Source organism: Dipodomys merriami, unplaced genomic scaffold (genome assembly GCF_024711535.1).
Source record: "Dipodomys merriami isolate MVZ:Mamm:240054 unplaced genomic scaffold, mDipMer1.0.p SCAF_19, whole genome shotgun sequence".
NCBI lineage: Eukaryota > Metazoa > Chordata > Mammalia > Rodentia > Heteromyidae > Dipodomys > Dipodomys merriami.
The window spans coordinates 21,024,637-21,040,914 of NW_027203270.1; the positions used below are offsets into that span (position 1 = coordinate 21,024,637).

Sequence of the window (16,278 nt, forward strand, 5' to 3'; positions counted from 1 at the left end):
ACTGTGGACAGGTCAGGTTGGAAAAGAATGTTCAATTGGAAATGAGCTGGAGTGTAGTAAGGGGCTGCCCATGCTGACCATGCTGAGCCATCAGGCTGCTGGGGCTACACAGCAGAGAGAGCCTAGGGAGGAGGAGGGTAGGGAAAGGCGGGCTGGAGGACCAGGAGAGATGCTGCTGCTTCACCATGCAGAGCAAATAAGAGCCAGGTCCTTGAAGGTGAAAGGAAGCAGTTTAGGGACAAATGAAAGGGAATATGGAGTCTTTTACAGAGAGGTTAAACAAGACTCTCTCATCATCCCTCTGCAACTGGCAAGATCAAACATAAGTAGGTCCTGGAGTGAGGCCAGGCCCTGTTCCCCACCTGGGGTGTTGGGTAGAGGTCAGGTAGAGGAGTGGAGAAAAGCAGTCAGGATGAAATGTGCTGCTAGAGACACTTCAGGAGAGCAGAAAGGTTGACTCTGGGCCCAAAAAAGGCAGGAGAGCAAGACTTGATTACAGCAAATCGATGGCATTAGCATATTTAAAGATCAAGTCAAGGGGAGAGGTCCTATCCTGAGGTGTTCATTAAACAGAGGAACCAGAATTTCAGAGAAGTACAGAGATGGTACTGCCAGGTTCCTGAAGAGTATGATCCAGGTCAGGGCTGGAAAGCAGGCCTAGAGGATCAGCCAGCCTCTACATCCTGTTCTGGGACCTCAGCAAGATCTTGTTCCCACAAAGAATTGTCTGAGAGAGGGACCCAGAAAGCAGAGGGACCCAGAGAGCAGTGGGGTTCATCTTGATGACACTGAGGGTGCCAGGCACCATGCTAAGCCCTTTACCAATACACTCTCCTTCAAACTTGCATCCATTTTACAGATGAAAACATTGAGGCCCTGTTAATTCATTGTTTAGGGCTTCTCGGCTTGTAAGTAGAATAGTTAAGACTCAGAACCCAAGCTGGCCGACTCTAGAAACGCCATGATACCAGACGACCAGTTGGAGTTGGCCCTCTGTTTGGTATATCCATTTCTTCTGAAACTGACTAACCCGCTTTGGGGTATCCCCATAACTGGGTTGTGCAAGACTCTGGACTTTTTTTTTTTTGGTCGGTCGTGGGGCTTGAACTCTGGGCTTGGGCGCTGTCCCTGCCCTCTTCAGCTCAAGGCGAGGGGTCTACCGCTCTAGCCACAGCGCCACTTCCAGTTTTCTAGTGGTTTATTGGAGATAAAGAGTCTCACGGTCTTTCCTGCCCGGGCTGGCTTTGAATCTTGATCCTCAGATCTCAGCCTCCTGAGTTGCTAGGATTACAGGCGTGAGCCACCGGCACCGGCTTGGACTCTTCTTTACTTTGAAAGTCCTGCCTATGGCTAACCCCGCGTGACTATCGGACTTTCTGATGAAAGCCCCTCCTACTTCTGCCTCCCCCCCCCCCATCCAATTCCCCTATTAGGGGAATTGAGGTGAGGGAATGGGAGGCTTACCAACTTGACAAATTATAGGCTTTGGACAGGTCAACATCTTTCTGTGTGCCTCAGTTTCCTCATTAGTAAACTACTGGCTCACATGACTTCCTGCAGTAACTCCAACTCCATATAAACTGTCAGCTGGACCCATAAATGGGCTGGCTCTTGCCCAGTGTGCTGAGAATGGAACGGGAGGGGGTGGGCACAGAATCCAGGGCAGCTAGACTCAGTTGGATCTTAAAGCCAGCTGGTGGCCACTCTGGGACCGTGCTCCTCCCACGACATTTCTGTCTACCCTGGGCTGCCTCTGGCCTAGGCGCTGCCTCCTGGGGACTCCTCTTCTTCCTCCCCTCTCAGCTCTGGCTCAGGAAGGAAGAGGAAGGAGGAAATAAAAAGTACTGTCCACCTAAAAGGGCTGTAGGCGGCAGAGCTGCTTTCCAGAGCTGGGGTGAAGCCGGGAGCTTGCTAGAAAGGCAACCCAGGGCGGAGGCCTGGAGGTGGAGGTCGGACGGGACAGCGGCCTCTGCCCTGAGGGCTCTTCCGGGAGGGGGCGCTGCGGCCCCGCGGCCCCCCGGCCCCCGCGCGCTGCGTTCCCCGCGGCGTTCCTTCCCCGTGCCGCAGCGCGCACCCTGCTTTCTGCTGGGCAGCTTCCAGTCCCGCTGGGACTGGAGACCGTGCACCGTCTCCCCTTTAACTGGGGGTGGGGGTGCAGGGGGAAGGGAGATGTCCCTAAATCCAGCCCCTTGCTCGAACCAGAGTGGGCAGGTGTTCAGTTTGAAAAATGAATGAATGAATGAATTAAAAAACCAATGTCGTCGAGGCCAAAGTCCCCGAGGGTCGGGGCCCAAAGCCCTCCCCGCCCCGCCCCACCCCAGCGGCTCAGTGGGCGGCGGGGCCCGAACGCCGTTCCGGGCCTCACCCGGTCTCCGCGGCCCGGGGGCGACCCAGCTTCCCGCACAGTCTTTGGCTCTCAAGCCCGCCTGCGCCCGCCAATCCCCCTGCGGCCCCCGGGACGCCTGGCCGCGACCCCCGAGCGGCGGGAGGCCGCCTCCTCCCCCGCCGCCTCTCCGCCCCTCCGGCTTGTCCCCGGGCGGCGGCCGCCGCTGCCAGCGCGCCCCGCGGACTGCCGCAAACCCGGGCGCGGGGCGAGGGCGCCGGGACCCGAGGGGGCGCGGCGCGGAGGAGGGGCCGAAGGCGCCGGGCGGAAGAAAGAGGAGGGGACGGCGAGGGGGCGGGGAGCCGGGGCGGGCGGGGGAGGAGGCGGCGGGGCGGCGCGGGGCGACGCGGGCTCCGGCGGCCGCGGGACTCGGCAGCCGGGCTTGCCCGGGAAAAGCGAGCGACCGGCGCGCCGGGGCTAGAGTGCAAAGCCGGGCGCCTCGGCGCTCACCCCGCACCGCCGGACTCCGCCGCCACCGCCGGCCCCTTTGGAATGTCCGAGGGACCCAGGCGTCCGGGACGGTGACGGAGCGAGCCCGAGGATGGGACGGCGTCAGCTTCCGCTGGTCGAGGTAAGAGCCCAGGGATCGGCCGCGGCCGGCGCGGGGCGCGCAGGGGATGCGGGGGGCGCGAGGTGAGGAGCGCCAGGCCCCGCCGGGCACCGGCCGGGAGGAGATCGGGGCTCGGGGGCAGCCCGATCCCCTGGTCTCGGACCTTGGGAGTCAGGATTGGGTGGGTCTAGGTAGAACTGGGGTGCAAAAAGAAATGATCGCGGAGGGGCTGCCGGGACGGTGGCGGAGGAGGGGTCCCCCCACCCCCGAACCGGCTCTGAGCCGAGGGTCGCTGCCGGCTTGGCGGCTGAGGCTCAATCCCACCTCCCGCTCTTCTCTGCGGACCCCCTGCCTGGGGACAGGAGGCCCCAGCCCCCTTTGGCTGCACGGTCCTGGGCGTCCTTTCCGCTCCCTTCCCCTCCGCCCCAAGTCCTGAAGCTGCGCGGCGCCCGCTGCCCCGGGCCCCGGACCCGCACCACAGTCTGGGGCAGCGGCCCGGGCCCGGGCTCCGCCGGAGGCTCGGCACTGCAGCTCGGAGCGCGGCGCTCGCTCCCCGGCCCTCCGCTGCGCGCTCTCCGGCCAGCGGGGCTGGCGACGCCGTTCCAACGCCCCGAGTTTAGGAAAGTCGCCAGGCGGCGTTAACAGCGTGTGCGGGGTGGAGTTCGCGGGCGGCGCGGGCGGCAGGAGCCCGGGATGGGCGAGGGGCTCCGGCAGCCGGGCAGCCGCTAGTGACAGCCGTTCCCCCGAGCGCGACCCGGGGCGCCTGGGCTTGCGGGGTGCCCAGCCGCGGGCCCCCGGAGGCGAGTGCCCCGTGTTCAGGCCGGGGACTACGCAGGGGGCCCAGTGGGTCGTGGGCTGCACACCCGGACACCCCACGCTTTGACCGAGTTGAGTGCATCCCAAAGCTACTGCATTTAATTGAATGGATTTGGGGGTACGAGTTGACTGAATTTAATTTTTCATCAGTTATTAAACCCACTTACTTTATTTATTTTTACCCGCTGGCAAAGTGATTTATTAAACCACCCGGATTTTAAAGCGCAACTGATCGTCAGATGAGATTCCCAGTCGCCAAGTCTTCCCCATCCTGGCTCTCGATCCTCTCCAAATAGCCATAGTTGTCTTTGAAAATGAAGAAAGGTGTGTCTCAGTGAACCCACCTTTCTTCTCCCACCCAATAAGGACTGAACCCCGAGATTGTTTTCTAGGTGATCAGCGCTACCTGCAAAAGCAAGTAGGAGAAAAACATCTAGAGGTTGCCTGAAAGGCAGGCAGTGGTAATATTTTCCAAAAGCATCGTGTGTTTCCCAACCTTGATCTGAATTCACAAACCAGTTAGAATTCAGTAGATTCAAAGGATTGAACTTTGGGCATTTTTTTAAAAAGTTTTTTTCAAGTTTTCATGGAAATAATGTTCTTTCTCGGGGCTTTCTTAGAATTGTGTGCGGTTCTCTGTTTAGAATAATCATGTTTTCCTAAAGGAACAAAATGTCCTTTTGCCCCCCCTGTTGCTCTTATTTCTAATAGATTGTGGGAGTGGGAAGCTTTATACCACCTAATAAACCCAGTGGGTACCTAGTAAATGTGGAATGAGCCAGGCGCTGTGAGTGAATATATTTATATAGCATGTATGAATTTCTGGGCATTGATCTAATTGCTTTGTATGTTCAATCAGTAAGTCATTGTAATAGTCCTAGGAAATACAGATAATTCCTGCAGTATAGAGAGGGTAAGGCTAAGTCACATAGTCAAAGCCATACAGCCCAGGGAGTGGTGGAGTCAGAATTCAAAACCCAGCTTTGTGGTCTAAGACTTTGGTTTTTACTTGTCAATATTCTGAGCCACTTAAATCTCACCTTGAACCTCTGCCAGATGAGTTTGATTAGTTTGAAAGTAAGAATCCAGAGAATGTAGGGTTCACTCAAAATCCAGTTCTGTCCCCAATCTGTCAGCCATTGTTGGGAAGAGGTCATTCTGGGGCCTGTGGTGTGGGCTTTGGGTTGTACTGATTCCCACAGCATTGAGGAGTGTGAGAGACATAGTGTGTGAGAGTGTGTGATTGAAGGAGAGGGGATATGTTATATATTTGGGGGTGAAAGGAAACCCTGGGGGTTGGGCAGGGGATAGAGTGCCTGCCACCACGACCCACTGCTAGCTGCCACTCTCCTGGGAGAGATCTGTGTTCTGGCGACAGGTAACCTTGATGGATAGAAAAGGCCTGGCCTGGCTGGGTTCTTAAAGGGCAGTAAGTGCTGAGTGGAGAGCTGGTTTTAATGCTGTCATTATTATGAAAGCAATTGAGCAGCATTAGGCAAAATTTGGGCAACGGGGCAGGGAGTGGGAATTATTGTGACCTCACTCTCCTAATACAGCTGCTGTTACCATTTTAGAAATAATCCCTGCAGGTTGTGTTCTCAGTCAGTCAGCGCAGGTCTGGGTGGCCCGGTATCCTTCAGGTAGGACTCTTCTGCTGCTGTCACACCCCCAGTCTGTTTCAAGACATTCCCAAGTCTTCAGATAAGATACATCTTATCTCTGTCTATTGCCCAAAAGTGGATCTACTTTTTTTTTTTTTTTTGGAGGGGGGAGGTACCTGTCGTGGGATTTGACCTCAGGGCCTAGGGCTGTCCCTGAACTTTTTGGCTTAAGGCTAGTGCTCTTCCAACTTGAGCCAAAACTCTACATTGACTTTTTGGTCATTAATCAGAGATAAGGGTCTCACAAACTTTCCTGTTGGAACTGGCTTTGAACTTCGATCCTCAGATCTCAGCCTCCTGAGCAGCTAGAATTATAGGCGTGAACCACCAGCACCTGGCTAGATACATTTTTTTTTTTTTTTAGAAGGCAGGCTGTACTAGGCTTTGAACTCAGGGATTTGTGCTCACTAGGCAGGTTCTCTATTGCTGAGCTATATCTCTTGCCCTTCTTGCTTTAATAATTTTTTCAAGTAGTCTCAACCTTTTTCCTGGGGCTAACCTTAGTCCTACCTCAGCCTCCCAATAGCTGTGATTACAGACTGTGCCACCAAGCCCTGTCCTCCATAAATTGATGTAGTCTGCCACCTCTATGTGGATGTACATGCTGGTCATTTCCAAATTGTTTCTTTGCTGAAGAAATACATAGCCAGAGCCAGGTATGGTGTGCACATCTATAATCCCTGAACTCTGCAGGCTGAGGCAGGAGAAGTTTGAATTCAAGGCCAAGCTGGGTTAGCAAGATGACACTGCCTCAAACAGGAAAGAAAGAAGGAAGGAAGGTGGTGAAAAAAGAGAAAAGAAATGCAGAGCTGGGTTTTGAAGGAGAGCGGGAGGAAGGGGAGGGCAAAAGTATGAGCCAGAAGTGGCCATGTCTGCTATGGGGTACAGAGCAGGAGTACAGTAGAAAAGGGGTCAAGGCCAAGGCCCAGCTACTTGAACCCGATAGAGCAGCCCTGGGCCCTCACCAGGTCAGCCTGTTCTCAAGGAGCATGGAAAAGCAAGACTCACCAGGGTCCATGAGCATGAGCGCAAGTAGAAAATTCATTTTGCACCCCTTGCTAACAAGCAGCTCCTCAGAGACTGCCACCGCCAGCTGAGTTCAGCCACATAGAAGGAGTTGAAAGGGTCAGAGATGCCCTCTGGCTTCACCCCAACAGCCAGGATTTGTGCCAAGCCCAGGGGCCCTGACCTCCGGAGCCACAAGAAGGCAGAGTGACAGGGTGGTGTCATTCTCCTTCACACAAGGCGCCTCAGGTGCAGTCATAAAGCCACTGAACAAGTGGGGAAGAACATTAGCCAGGCAGTCAGCTAATCTCACTTTGGTTCCAGCTCTGCCTCTGGTTGGCTGTGTGGCTTCAGATAGGTTGCCCTCTCTGTGCCACCATTTCTCTGTCTGTAAATGGGTACAGAACTAGACTCCATTTTACCCTTTGGGTCTCTGTAACGAGGCTGTGATTCCAAACATTTGTCAGGGTGTGGTCTGATTTAAGAAGTGCAGGAACAATCAAACAATAGGTGTCACTCCAGGTTTGTCCCCCACACAGTAGGTGTGTAAAAGATGAGTGTGGGCCTGCTGGAGGGTTTTATTGATGCTATTTACATCTAGGTGGGGGCTCTTGCCTAAACCACCATGGCAGAAAAACCATCTCGATGTGGAAAAGACTAGATAAATTCCTCCTTCAGCCCGCTGCAGTTATTAAGGAAGACAAAGAAAACAGCAAATGGCCAACCCATATACAGTGATTTGGAGACCGTGGGGGGTGGAGCCTCAGCCCCTTGCGGCCTCTGTCTGGGGAAGGGTAAGTTGGGAATAAATGGCCTCTTCAGAGAGGGCTGGGGCCTCCCAGCTCAGACTCCGCCCCCACCATTCAGTCTCAGCAGAAAGAAGGGCAAGCCCCTTGGGGGAGGAAAGCAGCTAGAGATTTTTAGCTACCGTTTTTCTAGTCAAAGAAAGAACTTACTAGTTATAAATGATTCCTGCCTTATTCTTGGAGGCCCCTGCCAGCAAATATATGCTGAAAGATATAGTGTCAAACTGGGCACAGTGGCTCAAGCCTGCAATCCTAGCTATTTGGGAGGCAGGGATCCCCTCTTGAGGCCAGCTCAGGTATTAAAAGTTTACAAGACCCTGTTTTAACCAATGGCTCAGTGTAGAGCTATATGCTTGTTATCCCCAGTGACACAGAAAAGGACAAGGAGAAAGAACAAAACCCAGGCATACATCAAGACCCTACCTTAAAAATAACCAAGGCAAAAAGGGACAAGTAACATCGCGTACCTGCTTGCGAATGGAAGACCCTGAGTTCAAACCTCAATGCAGGGAGGAAGAAAAAAACAAAAAACCTACATCATTGATTTTCTTTTTCTTTTGTCAGTTATGGGGCTTGAACTCTGGGCCTGGGCACTGCTCCTCAGCTCTTCAGCTCAAGGCTAGCGCTCTACAAGCCACAGCGCCACTTCCAGTTTTCTGAGTGGTTTATTGGAGATAAGAGTCTCCTGGTGGACTGGGAAGGTGGCTCAGTGGTAGAGCGCTTGCCTTGCATGCATGAGGCCCTGGGTTCAATTCCTCAGCACCACATAAGCAAAAAGAAAAAAGCCGGAAGTGGCGCTGTGGCTCAAGTGGTAGAGCGCTAGCCTTGAGCTGAAGAGCTGAGGGACAGCGCCCAGGCCCAGAGTTCAGGCCCCACGACCAGACCCCCCCCTCCCAAAAAAAAAGAGTCTCCCGGCCTTTTCCTGCCTGGGCTGGCTTTGAACCACGATCCTCAGATCTCAGCTTCCTGAGTAGCTAGGATTACAGGCGGGAGCCACCACCGGTGCCCGGCCATCATTGAATTCTTTTAAAATGTGCCTGGCTAGTCACCCTCACACACCCAGTGTGGCAGTCAGTACGGTCAGCATTTTGTTTTCATTTTGTTTTGTTCTAGAGGCGGGAGCTGGCTGTTTAGCCTGGGCTGGCTCTTAACTTACAATCCTCCCTACCATCTTGCCAGCTTCTCATTGTCCTAGGTGGGGAAGAGCAGACGAAGCAGATGTGAACCCCGACTCTGCTGTGAAGTTCTGGCTATATCAAGTTGTCAGTTTGAACCTTAATTTCTTCATTGGTAAAAGGGATACCTTCTTTATGGCCTAAGCATGAATCTGACTTGTTGAATGAATTGCTAAATGACCCCCAAGTCACAGTGTGTGTCTGGCACATTGTTTAAGTGCCCTAGTTATCACTTCATAAACATCACTGGAGTTCTCAGTCTAAGAAAAAGCAGCAAAGGAGAGGTGAGGGGATGGGCGGGAGGAAGGATGCTTTTCAGTTTCTGGGGAAAGGGATGGGCCCCCTGCTGGCAGCTGAGCTGAGGTCCTAAGACAGGTGCCCACTTTGGGGTGGGAGGCTGCATAACTCTGAAACATTTGTCAGTAAAAGTAGAGGCCTGGAGGGAAGATGATACAAGGTGATTAACTCACTGAGACAAACAGTTACTTTAAAAACAACTGCTGAGGTCTATTAGGCAAGGGAGGATTTGCCACTCGCCTCAGAGTAAGTGGCTGCTTCAGTAAAATCGAGGCTCTGAAGTCAGACTTTGGGCTTCCTTTTGTGGGACTTCTGAAATGGGAGACAGGCTCCCGCACACAGAACCATGCAGACACATGGTTTTAGCCACATGTGTCCTTCAGCAGCTGTCTACTCAGCAGCTAGAAAACTATTTCTAATAAGACATTGGGTTCCATAAATATAGGCAGATTTACTGTCCCTCTCCTGGCCCTGTGGGGGCCAGAAAACAGCCCCGGAGGTGCTGAGATGTGAGCTGGTATAGTGTACCCTGGCCCTTACCTGCTACCAGGCTCAAGCCTCTAGCCACACTGGTCAGGAGTCAGGGCTCCTAGGTCAGAGCCCAGAAGAGAAACTGGACAGACTGGTCCAGCAGCTTCAGTGGCTGTAGAAAGGGAGTGGGGGGGAGGGGGCTTCCTGGGCTGCCAGACTATAGTTTGGAGCCTGCCAGGGTCCAGAGGTACAGGGGTTGTCATGAGGCACTTGGCTGAACTTTCAGGCACTGCAAGGTGAATTGGGACAGCTTATTGGTCAGTGTCCCTGGCAGGTTCATAGAACAGAGAATGAAAGCCTGGCCTGAGAAGGGCTACCAGGGGAGATAGAGCTGACAGTGCCATCTTGGGGGGGGATGTTTGGGGGTGGACAGGTCTTTCTCTTTCCTTATTTTCCTAGTGTCTGTACAGGGCATACGAAGGGCTCCATCAAAGGCCCAGAGGTGCCAGCCCCTTCCATGGTAGCTCTTCCCTCTGTAGGGACAGAGCTGGGTGGGTGGCCTCTGGACAGGAGAGGGATGGGACTGCCCATGTGGGGCTGGGCTTGCTTGGCTTTTTGGGGAAGGGTGAGGAGACAGGTCAGGGGCAAGCCTGCTGGGTACCCACAGCTTGTTCAGGGAGGACAGCTTTATTATAACATAGGCCTTCAGACAGACTGACAGTGAGAGAGTACGGATGAGGAGGAGCTGGAAACCCTTGGTTAAAGTTGGTATGAGAGAAAGCCTTAAGGAAGCAGAGGTGGGGGCAGAGAGAGGGAAGGGGAGAGACAAAAATGTGAATATGAATATCCAAACAAATATGGAGTGATTGAGGGGTGAGAAGGCAGGCAGGCAGGCAAGCAGGAAGGAAGGAAGGAGGGATGGAAGGAAGGGAGGGAGGAAGGAGTAATGGAAGGAAGGAAGGAAGGGAGGAAGGGAGGGAAGGAGAGAAGGAAAGCAAGCAGAAAGGCAGGAGGGAAGGCAGGAGGAAGGAAGGAGGGAAGGAAGGAAGGAGGGAAGGAAGGGAGGGAGGAAGGAGTAATGGAAGGAAGGAAGAAAGGAAGGAAGGAAGGAAGGAGGGAAGGGAAGGGAGGGAGGGAGAGAGGAGAGAAGAAGGAAGGGAAGAAAGGAAGAAAGAAGGAAGGCCTGCACATCTGTCTTAGTCTTCCTTTATTTTTCTTCAATCCGTCAGCACCTAAGAGATCTTGAACCCCTGGTTCCGAGACCAGAAATGGCATTGTCTGGAAACCCTTCTCTTACAAGCACCCCCATTCTGGAATCCTGCCTGAGCTTTCCTCAGCTGACAGGAGAGTTCCAAGGAGCACAGAGATGCTCTGGGGCCCAGGCCACTGATGGATGGTGGAGGAAGGAGGTTCTCCTGCCCCACCCTAGCCTACTGCCCCAGGGCAGGCCTCCACTCCAGCTGCCCAAAGACGAACGGAGTCTATCGCCTTTGTGGTCCTGACTGCTCCCTACTGGGTGTCTTCTGTCTGTACCCCTCTTCTCTCAAGTGTGTGTGCACCTGGGGAGTCAGGTGTCCCCTGCCTGCCACCCCACAGAGATGGCTATGTGTTTAGCACCTACCTCTCCTCTCCCAAGAGGCATGTGTAGGCACCTGACAGAGGGACAGTTAGACACACACCCAGCAGTCATGCGTCAGAAGCTGGAGTGAATGGCAGGTTGGATGGCCCCATGGCCTGCCCTGACTACTTTTTTCTGGCTGGAAGACTTAGAGGTGTTGACATTGCTTTATTTTCAAAGACAAGGCTGGACAAAGCCGGTCCTTGGAGAGAAGAGGGAGGCTGTGTTGGAGGGAGGCTGGTCTCTGTACACTGAGCTTGCTTTACCCCTTCTCTTCCTCCTCCTGCCCATTTCCTCCAAGCCACCCAGGTACACACACCCAGATGCACACAATAAAGGGCATGGCAGACTCCCATGGAGTGAACCCAGGGACTCCAGGCCAAGGGCAACACCACTTCAAAAAGGTGATCAGAACCTACCTGGCTGGCAAGGTTGCATTTGCCAATTGCAAATGGCTTGCTATTGGTCTAGTGTGCTAAACACACACACACACACACACACACACACACACACACACACACAGGTAAGCAAGCATTTGGAAACTCAGATGTGCATTCGTCCTTGCTGTGACATCCAAGCAAGTTGTCAATAGACTGGTCTCCTAGAGCAGGGTCTAGACCAAGTCAGATGTCATCAGACTCTTGAGGTGAATCATGCAGCAAGCAGAACCACCTGCCAGTCTGCTACAGACTGGAAATTTCCCAAGCTCCTTCCCACATGTGAGCTGGAGGAGTACCTTGAATCTGGGAAGGCTTCCTGGAGGAGGAGGCTCAGTATAGCAATGGTATCCCTCTTTGAGCTGGGGATGGAGGTGGGCAGGCCATTTCCTCCTTTATTCCCCATCATGGTTCAGTAGTGAGGACACCGAAACCCAGAGAGAGGGTTATTGTAACTCATAAGGCAGAGCCGGCTCCAACCCAGGCCTTCTGCCTCAAAGTTAGCAAGAGACAATGCTCTTCCCTCAGACCTGCACATGACCCTGCCACTCCTGGCAGGTGTTTCTTACCTCAGGCCACAGGGCCCAGCCATTTTCAGAGAAAGGACCTCAAAGGTTGCCACATTGCCACCCCTAGGGAAGTGGAGGGCTGTGGTAGGCATCAAGGGACAGGACCCCATGCAGGGGACAAGTGTGGAGACTCTGGACTACCTCTACCCTGCCTGGCCACTGGCAGAGTATCGGCCAGGAGGAAGCCACAGGATGCTACAAAAGCCTCCCCAAAGTCTAAAATCTCACCTGCTCTCCAATGACCCCAGCTTCTGACAGGTTTCCTGAGGCCTTGCCTCCTCAGCCCGGCTCCTAAACCTTCCTGGAGATGGGTCCTCATCTCTCCCCAGAGTCCCTTACTGGAGCAGAGTGCTGTCCTTGCACGCATGTGCACCTTTACCCAGAGCCATGGCACGGGGCAAGGCTGGAACCTGAGCGTGTCTAAACTGTGCTGTCAGCACTAGACTCCATAAGCCACTGGGTCCGAGACTCATGTGCCAGGGAGAGGGCCCTGGCCCGCGCTGGCCACTCAGCGCCACCTGTCCCACAGAACCTTGTGCGTGCCACAGACGTTCAGCAGGGGTTGGCCTCCCTTACAGCTGTGTGCACAGCTCCAGGGCAGGTGCTGAGCATGCAGTGTCTGTTGGTTTTTTGTTGTTGTTGTTTGTTTGTTTGTTTGGGTCTGGTCGTGGGGCCTGAACTCTGGGCCTGGGCACTGTCCCTCAGCTCTTCAGCTCAAGGCTAGCGCTCTACCACTTGAGCCACAGTGCCACTTCCGGCTTTTTTCTTTTTGCTATATGGTGCTGAGGAATTGAACCCAGGGCCTCATGCATGCAAGGCAAGCGCTCTACCTTCCCAGCCCGTGTGTTGGTTTTTTAATTTTTATTTTTAATTTATTTATTTATCAGGAGGACATTAATTCTCTGAGGATGACTTTTCCTTTCCCTCCCTCCCTCCTTCCCTTCCTCCCTTTCTCCCTTCCTTCCTTCCTCCCTTCCTCCCTTCCTTTTTTTTTTTTTTTTTTGCCAGAGCTGGACTCCAACTCAGTACCTGACACTTTGCTCATTGGCTGGTGCCCTACCAACTGAGCCACGCCTCCAACCCTGTGAGGCTGATTTTTCAAACCATTTTGGCTTTACATTTTTAAAGGAATCCTTCTGAATCAGGCAGAACTCAGAAGCCATGATGATGAGAACGAGGGCTCAGGTTCTATGCAGGTGACCAGAGCTCTGTAGAGAGTCTGGTTAGTAAGTGTTTTCAGCCCCTTGGGGAGGGGGAAACTGAGGAACTGGAAGGTCTCATGTGGTTGAAGAGTCCTGGATCCCCCATGAACTCACAGTAGTGAGAGACAGAGAGAATGAGAAGAAATTAAAGGCACCACAAGGGAGAGATGGGAAATCATGCTGGAGGAGGAAGCAGAGTGATTTTCGAAGACTCTCCAGCAGAGAGTAGGGGCGGGGCATAAACCCCAGCAGGAGTGACAGTATGGTTAAAGGCAGGAGACACAAGGAATATTCTGGATGAAGCTGGTAGGGTAGAAAGGAGAATAGCGTGAAGAGGTAGAAGGTAGAGGTAAGGGACAAGAGATTGTTTTTGTTTTTGTTTTCCAGTTCTAGAATGTGATGGAGGAACTCAATGGGTAGCATCTGACAGAGCAGGACCAGGATCAGTTCCCAGTGTCTTCTTCTACCCCAAGATGGGTGGGCAGGTGAGGCCTTCAGTGTGGAGATCATTCAGTTCAGGATTGCTGGGTGTGCTAGCAGCATCCTGGCCACTGGGCTACCAAGAAGGGACCCCACCATCCATGCCCAGTGTTCCCTCAGGGTCAGGGGGCAAAATGCCACTGGTACAGGACCACCTAGTCTAGTTATTTCATTTCTAGTGATGTTTCAGAATCACCTGGACAGCACTGCAAAATGGAAAGGCTTCACAACTGGGTGCCAGAGGCTTACACCTGTAATCCTAGTGGCTCAGGAGGTTGAGATCTGAGAATTGCACTTTGAAGCCAGCCTGGGGAAAAAAAAGTCTGGGAAACTCTTATTTCCAGTAAACTGTCAAAAAGGCCAGAAGTAGAGCCATGGCTCAAATGGTAGAGTACCAGCCTTGAGAAAAGAGGCCAGGCTGGGCTGGGAAGGTGGCTCAGTGGTAGAGTGCTTGTCTTGCATGCCTGAGGCCCTGGATTGGATTCCTCAGCACCACATAAGCAAACTGAAAAAAGCCGAAAGTGGCGCTGTGGCTCAAGTGGTAGAGCGCTAGCCTTGAGCTGAAGAGCTGAGGGACAGCGCCCAGGCCCAGAGTTCAGGCCCCACGACAGGACCCCCCCCCAAAAAAAAAGAGGCCAGGCATGAGTGCAAGTCCCTGAGTTCAAGCCCCAGTACTGGTATGAATAAGATATAGATAGATAGATAGATAGATAGATAGATAGATAGATAGATAGATAGATAGATAGATAGACAGACAGATAGGCTTTGACCTTCCTACAGAACTACAGACTCCTATCTGTGCCTGAAAAGTTAAATTCTATATGCCAAGCAGGTCTGGAAACTTCTGGGTTTGTCTAACTCATATTTAGAGGCAGAGACACAGAGGACAGCCAGTTGCCTATATCATGCTTGTGCCTAACTTTGGCCTGAAATGTCTGTTTGGTGGGTTTTGACTTAGACCGCCCCCACTATGGTTTCGGAAGGCCACCATTCATCCAGGAAGTCTAGCTACAAACCCCTCAGCTGCTCCAGTCTACTGAGTCTGCTCCCATCTGCTCCCCGCTGCCAATCTCCCTCTTCCTTTCCTGGCTGTGAATCACTTTGGAAATTGGATGACTTCCTCTGCAATGCTGAGACCCACCCCACTACACACACACACACACACACACACACACACACACACACACACACACACACACACACACACACACACACACACACACACACACACACACACACACACACACACACACACACACACACACACACACACACACACTATACCTGTCCAAGAGCCCAACTGCTGGTGACACCTCCCTGGCTGGTGTCTCCACAGCTGTCCCCACACCTCGGCTCTGTCTCCCACCCCATCGCCAGGGAGATTTCCCAGTGTCAACCACTCACAGAGCAAAGCAGCCCAGTTCCCAGGAGCAGAGCCTAGGCCAGAAGCCCCTCCTCAAATAAGAATCAAACTCAATCCTCCTCAAGTCTTCCCACTAACAGGGTCCTAGGATGTTGGCAAGCTTTCAGGGAGTGAGAGGAAACCCATGCCACATGACAGGCAGGCAGCAGGCTCGGGAAGAGGAAGAAGGGCAGGCCAGCAGGGCAGCAGGAGCTGAGGACCCGCTCCCACCTGTGTCCAGCCCAGGCCGAGTCCCCGTGGCCATATGTGCCACTTCGTCATCTGTGCGGTGCAAGGTGGCAAAGGCTCCAACTTTTGGGGAATGAGAAGATTAATGAGAAAATTCAGAGAAAGCCTTTGGTTACTGAGCAAGCTTTCAGTAAAAGCAGAAGGAAGGGAGGAAGGGAGGGAAGGAGGGAGGGAGGGAGGAAGGAAGGAAGGAAGGAAGGAAGGAAGGAAGGAAGGAAGGAAGGAAGGAAGGAAGGAAGAAAGGAAGCCTAAAACAAGGGAAGGCTGAGAAGATAATGGAGGTTAAGCCCAGGAGAGGGGAGGCAGGTAGGGAGCACAGGGTACAGTGAAGATGCACACTAAAACACATCCATGAGCCAGTCTGAGTCACAGGGGGAGGTAAGTGTGTGAGAGGCAAGAGGAGATGGGTAGGTAGGGATCCCTCCCAGGCCCAGCACCTTACGCATCCTCCAGAGTGATGCATATGGGGGACAGGCTGGTGAGGGAAGGTGATGTGCTCCTGATGGGAGGGGCCCGATCAGGGAGCACCTCAGTGGAAGGAAGCACCTTGCCCAGTGAAGAGACAGGGCTGCTATCTATCTGTGCCTTTTGTGCCCTCCATGCCTCCGGCCCCTTGCTCTACCATATATACCATACACTGATGAGAGTTTTGGAGTGTCACCATTTCATCCCAAATAGCCCCATTTCCAGATGTGGAAACTGAGGTTAGGTAAAGGTAAGGAGTTTGCCCAAAGTCTCACAGGTAGGCAGGGGCAGATAAGAGAGTCCACAGGGTCTCTTGGCCTGAGCTTCTGCTTTCCTGGGAGAGGATATGCCCCAGAGCCAGGGTCTGTTCAGATCTGGAAAGCCACCCCAGTGGGTACACAGCCTTCCTCATTGCACACTGGAGGGGACAGATAGTGACTCAGTTCCTATCCCAGAGCACGTTTGTCACTCATAGCAGCCTCTCAGTCCTGCCTTCACTACCCAAAGCTGGAGTCCAAGGTGGTGGGGAGCATGCAGGAAGAAAAAGGAAGAGGGTGCTCTTGATGGATAGACGAGGGAAGTGGAAAAAAGGAAGTGAGCTGGAAAAGTCCTGAGGGAGCTGGCATGTCACACCAGGAGCCTAGCACTTGAGAAACAGAGGCAGGAGGATGGAATTTCATAGGCCACATAGT

The 16,278-nt window shown here is 53.3% G+C and overlaps 1 protein-coding gene across 1 annotated transcript in view; it reads left to right on the forward strand.

The window, feature by feature from the left end:
• Positions 1–2,887: 2,887 nt before the first annotated feature.
• The window catches only part of Crhr1 (corticotropin releasing hormone receptor 1), a 42,260-nt gene continuing 28,869 nt past the window's right edge, over positions 2,888–16,278 (forward strand). The window contains exon 1 of the mRNA XM_070026788.1: positions 2,888–2,954. Coding sequence (XP_069882889.1) covers positions 2,925–2,954 — 30 coding nt within the window. The 5' untranslated portion in view covers positions 2,888–2,924. The remainder of the gene's footprint in view (positions 2,955–16,278) is intronic.